Source organism: Ascaphus truei, chromosome 16 (assembly GCF_040206685.1).
Source record: "Ascaphus truei isolate aAscTru1 chromosome 16, aAscTru1.hap1, whole genome shotgun sequence".
In the NCBI taxonomy this organism is placed as follows: domain Eukaryota; kingdom Metazoa; phylum Chordata; class Amphibia; order Anura; family Ascaphidae; genus Ascaphus; species Ascaphus truei.
Window position 1 is genome coordinate 46,588,805 of NC_134498.1, and position 13,760 is coordinate 46,602,564.

The 13,760-nt window shown below is 44.0% G+C and overlaps 1 protein-coding gene across 2 annotated transcripts in view; it reads right to left on the reverse strand.

Moving 5' to 3' along the window:
- Positions 1–1,538: 1,538 nt before the first annotated feature.
- The window catches only part of LOC142467568 (synaptotagmin-like protein 2), a 65,460-nt gene continuing 53,238 nt past the window's right edge, over positions 1,539–13,760 (reverse strand). For both annotated transcript variants that reach the window (XM_075573444.1, XM_075573443.1), the window contains exons 12-17: positions 11,168–11,270; positions 10,497–10,658; positions 9,068–9,146; positions 7,651–7,750; positions 5,766–5,971; positions 1,539–5,035 (exon numbers count right to left, since the gene is read on the reverse strand). In XM_075573444.1, coding sequence (XP_075429559.1) covers positions 4,890–5,035; positions 5,766–5,971; positions 7,651–7,750; positions 9,068–9,146; positions 10,497–10,658; positions 11,168–11,270 — 796 coding nt within the window. In that variant the 3' untranslated portion in view covers positions 1,539–4,889. The remainder of the gene's footprint in view (positions 5,036–5,765; positions 5,972–7,650; positions 7,751–9,067; positions 9,147–10,496; positions 10,659–11,167; positions 11,271–13,760) is intronic.

Sequence of the window (13,760 nt, forward strand, 5' to 3'; positions counted from 1 at the left end):
ACACACATATACACACACACACACACACACACACACACACACACACACACACACACATATTCCCCCCCACACACACACATATACACACACACACACACACACACACACACATATATACACACACACACACATATATATACACACACACACATATATATATATACACACACACACATATACACACACACACACACACACACACACACACACACACACACACACACACACACACACACACACACACACACATATATACACAAACACACACATTTATATATACACACACACAATCACCACCTTGCTGCCACCACTGCTCCGGGACACAACCCCCCTGCATCTCCCGTGCGCGCGGGCAGGGAGGCAGGCACAGGGACCGGAGCAGAAGGGGACACATCTCCCGCTCCCCCTCCCTTCCCCACCCCCCACGGGGGCAGCGCAACCCCCCTGCATCTCCCGCGCGCGCGGGCAGGGAGGCAGGCACAGGGATCGGAGCAGGACACATCTCCCGCTCCCCCCTCCCTTCCCCACCCCTCACGGGGGCAGCGCAACCCCCCTGCATCTCCCGCGCGGCAGGGAGGCAGCACAGGGATCGGAGCAGAAGGGAGACACATCTCCCGCTCCCCCCTCCCCACTGGCGGCACAAGCTCCCTCCATCTCGCGCAGGCTGACAGCCGCAGGGATCGGGCAGAAGGGGGCACCACACAGCGGCAGATCGGGAGCGAGCGCACGTCACTGGGAGACTCATGAATATTCATGAGTCTTCCACTGACTGCCGGAGGCAAATTATAAACAAATGCCAGCTTTTAATATGTCACAAAAATTTCGCCGATTAATACATGGAGAACGGATTGACTGACAGCTATACAGTTCTTTAGGTAAATAGAGATTGCCCACATGAAGCTATTAAAGTAAAAAAATAAATTAAAAAAAAAAAAAAGACTGAACTGCAGCTTTAAGTGTCTGCGAGGTCCAAATGGATGCTAGGTATGAAGATAACAATGGCTCTTGACACCTGTAAACCCCCGCATCCTGAAAACCTGACCTGTTGGTGGCCCTTGAGGACAGGCGTTGGCCATCCGTGCTCTAACCCTTTCAATGCCAGCGGGGGCCCCGCCATATATTGCAAATACGTTACCGGCCCCTCTCTTGACAGCGCATGCGATGAGCCTATCAACCCACTGCGTCTGGCAACCGTGTCGGACAATTAGGTTTAATGAACCATTCCGTGGTGAAGATTAAAACAAATAAAAAGAGACATTGTAACAGCAGTATTATTTCACTTTTATCCCGGGAAGGTGTTTGTAATTTAACCCCTTCGGTGCTGGCACATTCTGAACTTGCCGTGTGTGGCATTGAAATGGCTCAATAGTTAGCTACCCTTCAAAAATATGTCTGATACATTGTAAATCGAATGGCAAGATGGGGTACCGTTGTTTCCCCGATTTCTAAAAGCTGAAGACAGAGATGAGCGCCTCTAAGTCATGACACAAAGCGTGTTTTACCGACGTCCTCCGTAAACACAAGAAACGAGACGGGGAATTCGTAAAATATTTATTGCACATTTTCTAACGAAAAGACATCCAAGAAAACATCTAAATTATATCGAGCCTCATTTAATGATTACATGAATAATTTAAAGGGAGCCTGCAATGAAAAATCGAGTTCCCCATTTCCATTTATTTATCAAAATGTACAATAAGGTTTTGCCCCCCTCCATCTGTAGAAATTCCGTCTTATGCAGAGACTTCTACAAACAGGACGGACGCCCAGAGCTTCTGATACAGAAACATAGATATGATATTGCAAAGGGAGAGTGCAATCACTGGCTTAATCCCAGATAACCCCTCCCATGCAATCTGGAAAGCTCACACTACTTATTGGTAATGGGACATATATATGTTCTGTAAGGCACACCCTGAAAAGCAAGATTAGATGAAAATCTTTAATAATCTTAATAAGAGGCAAGACTTTTCGAGTACAGATGTAATCAACATTATTGCAACCCTTGATCGTCTGCCACGGGACATACCCAACATAGCAGGAAGACATAGGGATATACCAAATGTGGCAGCGGGACTTACCCAACGCGCCAGCGGGATTTATCCAAAGCGGCACATACCCAACGCGGCAGCGGGACACACCCAACGCGGCCGATACCCAATGTGGCAGCGGGACATACCCAATGCAGCAGCGGGACATACACAACGCGGCTGATACCCAATGTGGTAGCGGGACTTACCCAACGCAGCAGATACCCAATGTGGCAGCGGGACATACCCAACACGGCAACGGGACATACCCAACGCGAAAGCGGGACATACCCAACGCGGCAGCGGGACATACCCAACGCGAAAGCGGGACATACCCAACGCGCCAGCGGGACATACCCAACACGGCAGCGGGACATACCCAACGCACTACCATGAGAAACGGACATTGATTTGAGTCGGCCGCGAGTAAGAAGGGGATGGGGCTATTGTGTTATTTTACCCCGCAGGAGCGTGCTAAAAGTTGCAATAACGTTGGCTATATCTGTTGCACACGGCGCCTGGAATCCTAGTACCTAAATACTTTATTTTCCCGTGTCCCAAGTATTCATTGCTCTAGTACAGCACGCAGCATGCGGGATCTCACACTAGTGGCCATATTGCTCCTGGTGAAGTACAGCAAATCATTATACACAAGGAATAAAGTGCCGATGCTGTTTAATCAGCTTAAAATAATAATGATGGATTTTCCTTTTTTTAAAAAAAAGGTTGTTGGACGAGATCAGCTCGTAGTGAAGGAATAGGAGCCAGCGTTCCTATGCAATGCTCACAGGGAACAGCCATGCAGTACAAACAATGAATTGTTTCCAAATCATACAGCACAATGTAGTTATATCCTTGCCACCAGTAACCCTTAAAGCCACTCTTTGTGAACTCCCACTAACCTCTGTATAAGGTATATTTTGTATGGGTGTCACAGGCCATGGGTAAAGTGCAAATAGGAAACTCACAAGTCTCTTGAGATCCAGGTGCTGTAGGGCGTGCTCCTACCGGGTTGGTGTACAATGCAGAAGTTTCTTGGGTGGCGGTGCAGCTGCCTTTGAAAAATCGTGGGACCTTGGCGGCTGAAACGCGTCAGAGTTTGTCTGTGGCTGTTTTTTATGTGCTAATAAACGTTTTGTACCCCGTATACTTGCAATTTTGGTCCCACGATTTTTCAAAGGCAGCTGCACCGCCACCCAAGAAACTTCTGCATTGTAGATCAGCTCGTAGAACAAAGTATACACGGGAACAGATAAACATGCACAATTAGGGTGTTGAGATTACACAAACCAATGAAAATTGGGGATTTTAATTGCAGGAACCTTCAAAATGTCGACAACGGAAAAGAACACATTTAGCACATTTGACGAAATGACAGCGTGACAGTGTCATCATTTTCTGCATTTCCAAGTGTCTGGGATTTAGATGACAACCGGGTCCCTCATGCCCACCTGTACTACCTTATTTCCAACTCTGTTGCTGGAGAACAATTGCGTTGCTGTTCTCTCCCGCACTGAAATGGTTAAGTGATATTACTTAGGCACTGAACGTTGAAGGGGCTAGGCCAGAGGTGGCCAACTCTAGTTCTCAAGGGCCACCAACAGGTCAGGTTCTCAGGATGTCCCTGCTTCAGCACAGGTGGCTCAGAGAACCTGACCTGTTGGTGGCTCTTTTGGACTCGAGTTGGCCACCCCTGGGCTAGGACATATGTAGGACACAGCAAAGCCCGGACGATGAAGGATTCTAGTACCCATGAAGAAAGCCCCTTACATCACAATGGACAAGTAATCTGGTTCTGTATGAGAAGCACTCACAATAAAAGCATAAATCCCATTGCATCAACACATTTAGCAGCCAAGCAGGAAATCAAACTTCTAATTACTTCATCTCCTATTAAATTATACAAAAAAATTATGTAAAAAGTAAGTACAATTATTTTATTATATTACATTTGAATCCACATTACAACATATAAACTATGAAGGTGGATCCGACTTTTCTACAACATTGTTATAGAACTAGAGACTTGGAATAAAAGTACCTTTTGTAGCAAGTGTAATTCTTGTATTTAATGCAATTAATTCCCTGTCATTTGTTGTTGTATAGACCCGTTAGCAGTAATTACAGAGTAATTAAGATGCATTTGCTGCACTGCATGTATTATTCATCATAAGCATTGGTGAACGAGTTAGGTGACCTACTGTAGCTAGTGACACAATGTAATTATTTCAAAATATTAACAAATTCCAACCACAGTCATTTCCATAAAACGGTGCTATGGCTTCACAAATAGAATTGCAAGAAAACTGAACTCTTGGCTTCCAATCAAATCCGACCTCCCGCGATGATAGTCGTGTGGCTGAGGTATCTCAGCCATTGAGAGTTGGATATTTGGCAAGTCTTGTGTTCTCGCTGTCCATTGACTTAACCCATCTGTGATTGGGTTATACTGTATCCATAACTTCTTTCCATTGCTCACCTCTCTTCTTAGGAAACCTGAGTATTGGGACTTTGATGTGCTGCCCAAATGTTACCCCAGAGTTGGCTGCCCTGATGCCATTCAAGTAGACATATAAAGTGCTTTAGGATTAAAAGGCACTACACAAATGTGAGTTATTATTAATAACGACATCAATGCTTTTAAACACAAAAAGGAATTCAATCAGAATAATGAGAGGAACAGTAGGTCCATCCGCTGGGAAGACCAAACAAAATGTGGTACCCGGCAGTGAAGAATACGCAGAGTTTTTCATCCTTTATAAGCTCAGAAAGTCCTCGAGCAGAGTCAAAATAAGAAATACAACAGACAATACTGTATCTTTCAAGGGAAAGTAACCTTATCTGTCAAACAGGACAGGCTTATTTGAACTTCCTTTTTCCTGCCAGGGATCTCAGGGGAAGCGATCCTTCGATCCACTCGTTTGGCATTGACGTCATTTCCTGCCACAGGGCAACTTCCTCCTGCGTAGAATCCATCCAGTCCACTGTAATCCCGTAGCTGTAACCTTTATCGGGCAACACACACACAGAGCATTTATTTAACATCACGTTAGGAAAGTGTTACAAAAGCAGGGATGGCATTGCTCCTCGTACAAGATGCATTAATGCAGGGGTTCTCAACTGCAGTCCTCAAGACCCCCGACGGGTTTTCAGGATATCCCTGCTTCAGCACAGGTGGCTCAATCAGTGGCTCATTAGGAGAGCTTGCTTCAGCACAGGTGCCTCAGTCGATGACCGAGACACATGTAATGAAGCAGGGATATCCTGAAAGCCTGACTTGTTGGGGGAGGGTGTGGGGGGGGTCCCCGAGGCCTGGAGTTGAGCACCCCTGTATTAAGGTATTCCTCTTAGTTATATATCAAACTAATATTAACATTTATTGTCAGAGACTCATCTAAGAGTCGTTATTCTTCATCATCATCAGGAAAACATTTGTTTTCCATGCTATTTATTGCGAGTTGGAGATATAAGTTACCGTTCTCCTTATCTTGACCACCTCGTGGCCTCCCATTCAGCCTCCCATTCTGCTTCTTCAAAAAGGCAGTGAAACTGTAGGTTTGTAAGCGTCCCTCGTACCATCGCACATTGGGGGTTATCCATTCAAATGCAATAGTGACAATCGGAGGAACGATCGCTCGGGAACTCTTCATGCAACAGCGCCCCGATCAGCACTTTTACGGTTTAATGAATGACCCCCCCCCCCTCTACCTTAAGCCACTGCTGGGGATACCCTACCTGTGCCAAGTCCTAGCCTGATTCCCCCGAGGAAATGATTGCTGAGTTTCTCATGGTCCCACACGGTCAGCTCCACACAGGCATCCTTCAGGTCCTCTGTGTGAAAACCATCGTACACAATTGTGTGGTTAAAAACTGGGTTTGAATCCTTCTTAACGACCCGTGTCTTCTGGTAACTCTTCTTACTGGTGTCAGGAAGCACGTAGCTGTAGGGTATTGAATTAAATGCTTTTTTAGTTTCCTTGCTATGAAAATATGGTATGTAAATCACTGGTTAGTGGAGAATAGTATCTGTTCTAAAACAGGTACCTAAAGAATCCCCTTTTGTATCTAAAGCCGTCTCCCACCTAAAACCTCTCTCACTGGCTGCCCCACACCTCTGGGATGCCCTTCCCCTCAATATCCGACTAGCATCCTCTCTCTCCACCTTTAAGAACCATCTTAAAACACATCTCTGTAACGAAGCATATGGGTAACTCCGCGGGCTGATACTATACATCTCATATACACTGACCTTAACCCCTGCAGGCGCACTTACCAGAACGCCCTCCTACTGTCTCTGTACGTTCTTCCCACTTGTCACTTAGACTGTAAGCTCTTCGGGGCAGGGACTCCTTTTCCTTTTGTTTTATGTCAAAAGCGCTTATTCCCACAATGTGTTATATTATTATATCCCGTTTATTACTGCTCTAAAGGGCTATATACCTGGATGGCACTATATAAATAAATATATACATATTCACATGCTCAGATAAAAGATGAACAGCACATATACACATCTAATGTTCACAAGCAAAATGTACACACCTCAAATACAAGCACATACATTTTGTTAGACCGTCCAATAACACCGTAGGAAAAAGGACGTTTGTTCTAGAGATGGCTACATGCCAATATAGGGGCTTCGACATATAAACTCATGTTAATAATTCCCCTATGCCTAAGGCATGAAACATGAAAAATATACAACTTCTGAAATAAAAATCTCTCTACTTAAAACGAGAAAACAAAAGTTAGACGTCAAAGAGGAACGAAGATACAACAAGAAAAGAAAAAAGTAATTATCTCTGATTTCCCGTCAAGCGTGTGACGAAAGTATTAAAAAAAGAAGAAAAATAGCATTTTCCCCCCCAAAATTATAATCACTGAATAAAGGATTTAAAGAAACGGGAAAAAAAGGGAAATACATGTAAATAGTTCAGGTGGTAAATCCATAGGTGGCTGTGTCCATGTTAGACTTTGGACTATGAAACCCCCATAACAAAGCCTGGGTATGATCTCGTGTGTTGCATTGCTGCACAAAAGGGGTTAATATTCCATATGAGGCTAGTAGACAGTTGAATGGGAGTAAATCTCTAGAGAAGCATATCTTATCTCTCAACTGTCCCGAGTCCTTAGATGACAAATATATGATTTAGATACTAGTTGCAAACAGTGGTTACAAAGGATAGAAGAAGTTCCCCTTATACACAGTATCCCAGAGGAATGCAGAAGAAAGAATGTATGGGAAATGAATCAGAGAAGATAAAGGCAGAGATGGAGAAACACGCATGCGCAAAATGATGCGAGACTGAAGTATGAATAATGTTTTTTCCTTTCTTAAATATATATACTAGCGCTTTGGCAGAGATTTGTTGGCTACACCGGGGTGTTTGTCCGCACCACACTGAGGAACACGGCACGATTTCTGCAAATTGCTCGCCGTGCTTCCGAAAATCTACTTTGAGAAACGTCTTTGCGTCAGATTCATAATTCCATCACAGCGCCACGCCTACACAAAATAAATGTTCGATATCTCGTTCATTCATTCCGTCTACGCAGAGATCGGGAGGTCAGGCCGTTTGGGGGTTAAAAGCTTCAGCAATTCACTGGGAAACCTACTAACCATTTTACAAACGAGTCCACCCCGGAAGGGCGCAGCTGTGGCAAATCCTTGGTGTCCTTCACCCAGATGTGCACCTCCCCTGAAGAGGGTTGTTTCGGACCTGAGGCAGGAGGACACATGTCACACACTTTTGGTAACTAGTCCTGATTATGGGCTGATACATTCCGCACGAAGGTTCCAGGTCTGTGGATTACTTTATTTCAATGAACAAAGACAACTGAAGTTGTCATGCTGTGCCTCACATGTTTTATTGCTCATACATAACAGCTTGGGTGACTCAAACATCCCGTGCAGTAATGCATGGGTGCCCAACTTCAGTCCTCAAGCCCCTCCCCCAACAGGTCAGGTTTTCAGGATATCCCAGCTTCAGCACAGGCGGCTCAATCAGAGGCTCAGTCAAAGACTGAGCCTCTGATTGAGCCATCTGTGCTGAAGCAGGGACTGATTGAGCCACCTGTGCTGAAGCTGGGACTCATTGATTCACCTGTGTTGAAGCTGGGATAGCCTGAAAACCTGACCTGTTAGGGGGCCTTGAGTACCGGAGTTGAGCACCCCTGTAAAATTAATGCATTACAAATGATTCCCATATTGAATATACAGTGTGACGTCTGTATCCTTGCACAGGATGTGTTTCCCAGCATACTGATGTACCCCACTGCTGCCTCTCAAGCGGATCCACGAGGAAGAAACTCACTTCCATTTTCAGTGCAACGTGCTACTTAATGCACTGCCGGGAGATTCATTATACAAATGCTGCCTATCTATTAAAACAATTGCCACTCTGCTACAAAGCAGCCGATTCCCGTAATAATGCTATTTCTAAAAGACAGCAGCAGGACACGTGTTACCCAGCAGCACCTGGATTTGATATTGTGTCAGAGAAGCGGACGAAGAACTAAAAAAAAGGTGCAATGCATCTGTAACAGGGACTTATCCCTGTTTATATAAAGTTGCCTCTAACGGTGTGAGGAATCCAGTAGGGAGCTGGTTAATTGCAGCTACTCAATTAACCAGTCTCCACCTGGCTAATCAGACAGCTTGAAAAGCCCCCCTGTGTGAATTAACACAGAGAGTCTTGAGCACACAGGGGGGCTGTGTGCTGATACCACAACAACTATCCAGAACCAGAGACTGACCTGAAGGGCCAAATGCTTTGAGGTACCGCTTGAGACTTTGAGGTGATAGGTTGGTAAGGGGCTTTTCCTCCCGGTCTTGCAGATGGGGTCTGGGAAGTGACTAAGCCCTTACACAGGGATAGGCTGTTTGTTTATTTATTTTTGGATGCTGTGCCTCGTTTAAAGGGACAGGCTGAATAAAGCCATGTTTTAATTTCCCCCAAACTGTCTCCCTGTGTGTACCTCTGCACGTCTCCTACAGCACCCCTCGTAAATAGCAGAGCGCCTGCACAATATCTTACCCTGACTCCCCGGAGGGATGTACTTAACCGACACATTCATGACTCCTCGGTGATCCACGCCATTCATAGCAGAAAGACTCTGGGAAAAGGGAAACAGGTGACATCATATAATATATTACTAGAGACGGGAGAATTTGGGGGGGGGGGGGCATATTTGCATCCGCAGCGTATCGTTCGGTTCCTTTGGTCCACAGATTTCAGCGGCTCAAAGTCAAAAAGGGCGATTCGCGTTTTTGCGGATTATTTATTATTATTACCAATACACTCGGCGGATTCCGCAGCCCGTGGACAGATCTGTAGAATCCAATCCGTGGATTCAGTAATCCGTTATCCACCAACGGATGGCCGAATCCGTGGCTTGGATTCTACAAATCCGTCCACGGGTTGTATCCAATGGCGGTTTTTGCTGAATCCGCGCAGATTAAAACCGACCAAATCCGTTTGCGGATTTTACACAAGGAAACAGATTTTGGAAGATTGGGGGGAATGAAAAAAAAATTGGGAAATTTATTTATAAAATGTTTTACCAGGAAGTAATACATTGAGAGTTACCTCTCGTTTTCACGTATGTCCTGGGCACGGAGTTTAGACAAATAATACATGGTTACAAATACAGTTACATAAGTGAGCAGGGTATACATTATATACAAGACATTGCATGCACAGTTAGAGATAATATATTATAGGCGTATGTAACAGTTACAGACCAGATTAAAATGTGAGACAGCCTTAGATTTGAAAGAACTTAGACTGGTGGTGGATGAGAGAGTCTCTGGCAGGTTGTTCCAGTTTTGGGGTGCACGGTAAGAGAAGGAGGAACGGCCGGATACTTTGTTGAGCCTTGGGACCATGGCAAATGGACAATGGAAATGGATTTGGGCGGATTCGCCCGTCTCTATATATTACACATTATAACGAATATACTGTAATATAAAGTGATATGATACGCTATAACTGGGCTAACAAATGGGCGGCCTGCAGGCCAAATACAGCCGCAGTGACCACGGGACGCTCCGATCCTGCTGGCTGCAGTACCATAGGTAAGTTAATGGAGATATAAATGGTACAGGTGTTATAGGTGCTGGCAAATCGTTGAAGTATAATCATTTGAAAGTCTTTAAATGTATCCAAAATGTGACCTTTCTACTCCTCATTTCTGTGGTGGGATTCGGCCCTTTTGGAAAACTAGCTATTATATAGGATAATAGAATAGCAAACATTCAATATCATATCAAGATCATATATATATAATATATATAATATATATATATATACACACACACACACACACACACATATATATACATATACACACACACACACCGTAACCCTTTAACTACCAGCGAGGAATGCAATGCATTGCTCGCGTTCCTTTGCTCACTGCAGGCCTCCCCGGCAGTGACGGCGTTAATATGTGGCACACACATACCCTCGGTTTTAAGGTGTACCAGTTGGGTTTTGTAATACTCCAGTCCCAGCATGTAAGGTCAATCTCCATCTCCCCGAGGAAGCTGTTCCGTCCCAGGGGGTCATTGTGCCACACGGAGAGATTGAGTTTCTGGATCAATAAAACCATTTTCTCTATTTTGTACTGGGGGGAAAAAACAAAGAAAATATATATATATAAACTTTGGGATTTGTGAAGGAGACCTACAGATTAAATAAATTATGGTGGGTAAAAAAGTTACACAAACCCTCCACCGTACACCATACAGTAAATAAAAATACCCTGTGTGAGCACATTCACATGTCTCAGACAGGTCTGCAACCCCGCCTGTCCCCATTATCTCCCAGCATACAGTGCTTCCGCTGCAGCAAGGGATTCTGGGAAATCACATGCAAGGTGACACTGTGTGGTGCTCATTTGCATGTTATGTCCCAGAATCCCTAGCTCCAGTGAAGGAGACCTAAAACGCTGTATTTTTTGTGCCAAGCACATAGAGTACAGTACGCAGGGATACTATGCCAGACATAATACAGAGAACAATGCTATAAACAAAGAAAAAGAGCAGAACAGAACGTGAACATTAAGGACCGTACAATCTAACTCAGTCTGGCTAAATGACAATCTAATTAACAGGTTACTAGTGAGCGTCATACTCGTAAAACTTCATTGTAAACGGGATTGGTCGTTCTCCTCTTCACGGAGGTTTTCCGCTTGCCCATTCTTGCTTTGTCTGGGAGGAGGTAGGTCTTCACGTACCTGCAGAGAGACCACTCGTCAGGGGGATTGTGACCGGCAGCAGAACGGTACGAGGGTTTCATATCGACCCTTGCAACACATTGCACAGGAGGGTCAAACCGCTAGCAGCACCGGGGCCCTGCCGCTTGTGATGGTCTCACTCACCGTGTAGGGCAGCAATGTAACTATGTAACTATGTCACACTCACCCTGTATGTTAGCTATGTAACTATGTCACACTCACCCTGTATGTTAGCTATGTAACTATGTCACACTCACCGTGTAGGGCAGCAATGTAACTATGTAACTATGTCACACTCACCCTGTATGTTAGCTATGTAACTATGTCACACTCACCGTGTAGGGCAGCAATATAACTATGTAACTATGTCACGCTCACCGTGTAGGGCAGCTATGTAACTATATAACTATGTCACGCTCACCCGGTAGGATAGCTATGTAACTATATAACTATGTCACGCTCACCCTGTAGGGCAGCTATGGAACTATGTCACGCACACCCTGTAGGGCAGCTAGGTAACTATGTAACTATGTCACGCTCACCCTGTAGGGCAGCTATGTAACTATGTCACGCTCGCCCTGTAGGGTAACTATGTCACGCTCGCCCTGTAGGTTTGCTATGTAACTATGTCACGCTCACCCTGTAGGGCAGCTATGTAACTATGCCACGCTCGCCCTGTAGGGTAACTATGTAACTATGTCACGCTCACCCTGTAGGGTAACTATGTAACTATGTCACGCTCGCCCTGTAGGGTAACTATGTAACTATGTCACGCTCACCCTGCAGCAGGACCACTTCAGCCACTGAAGATCTTCCACCACTTGCACTTAAAGGTTTGAACATGCAATTCCAGAATGGTCTTTGGTACAAATTGCCTTAACTTTCCCATATTCCTGGCCCGATATCACACACCTTTGTAAAAATCAGCCCACACTTTTCAATTTTTTTTTTAAATGCATAAAGAGGGCACACTAGAACTTCCAAAAATACTCATTATTTATTCATTACACAATTATAAAATTGACTCTGAATTCATAATAAATGTGCTACAAAAGAAACCAAGAATTACTGGCGAAGAATTGCTTGATATCCAGATATGAATATTCCCCCATTACCGCGTTGGGACTGCTAATTGTGCCCACTCAGTGTGGATTATGAGAACTTTTTCCGTTGATCTTATGGATTGTTTTTTGACTCCGCGGGGTCCCACATATGAGAGCTTGATGTATTTGTGCATTTAATCTGTATTTTTTAGTATATATATGATTTGTGTATTTGATTTGGCTATTATCATGTTTTTGTTGTGCATTTTTGCTGCCTCTGCAAATGATGCTGGCATGGGTTCCCATTTTTGGGTTTCTTTTCTAGAACATCATCATGAATCCAGAGTCAATTTTATATTTTTTTCATTAATAAATAATTTCATATTTTTGGAAGTATTAGAACTCTTTTTGCTTTTTCTTTTCTATGGTTTTTATATTTTTGCAATTACCCAAGGAGCACAACTAATAATTATTTAGTTTCTGTATGTAGAACGCTGTTGGGAATGTTTAAGTCTGGCTCAAAATCTGCTATTTTTATTTGTGATGAATCATTTTTTTAAAGAACTTACCAGCGATATTTAGCTTCAAAAAGGCTTTACAGCTCAGCAAGGTGAGCAATTCCAGTAAAAGCCAAAAAAAGGGACATTTTGTTCTATTGTGATATCTAAAAGGTACCTATGCTAGGGAATAAATGTACGAATACAAGAGAAGTAGGAGGATAGGAATTATTTCCTTTAATAAAACTGGTGATGTTGTTAACCCAGTTTCATAGCTGGAGAGACTTTGATTTCTAACAGGGGTGGTCAACTCCAGTCCTCAAGGGCCACCAACAGAACAGGTTTTCAGGATATCCCTGCTTCAGCACAGTTGGCACAATCAGTGGCACAATCAGTGGCACAGTCGAAGACTGAGCCACCTGTGCTGAAGCTGGGATATCCTGAAAACCTGACCTGTTGGTGGCCCTTGAGGACTGGAGTTGCCCATCCCTTGATTTATAACCTTATACATGTTGACAAACTAGTACTTTGTAACCAAAGGCAGACGCAAGGTCAGATGTGTGCTTTCCAAGCTTATTTTATAACAAAAAGTATAGTAAAGCACTTCCGTGAATACCCTTTTGATACAGTGAAAGCAAAGGGGCAACAGGGGCAACAGCTGAAATGGTACAGAAACAAAATAACCAAACGGACTTACTTTCAACTTTATTCACTTGAACACAAGTGAAACAAAGCGGAATATTTTATTGGGTTGTGTTCGTGAAATAAGAACAGCCGGATTCCATTCTGTGTTTTGCTTACAGAACAATACTGGGATATGCAGAATATTATTAATAATAATAATAGTGTGTTGTCCATTCTGTGCTAGAATAAAAAGCCATGTGGTGTGGGAGGCTATTAGTGCCAGCAGGAAGTTTAAAAAAATATATATACACACACACACACACACA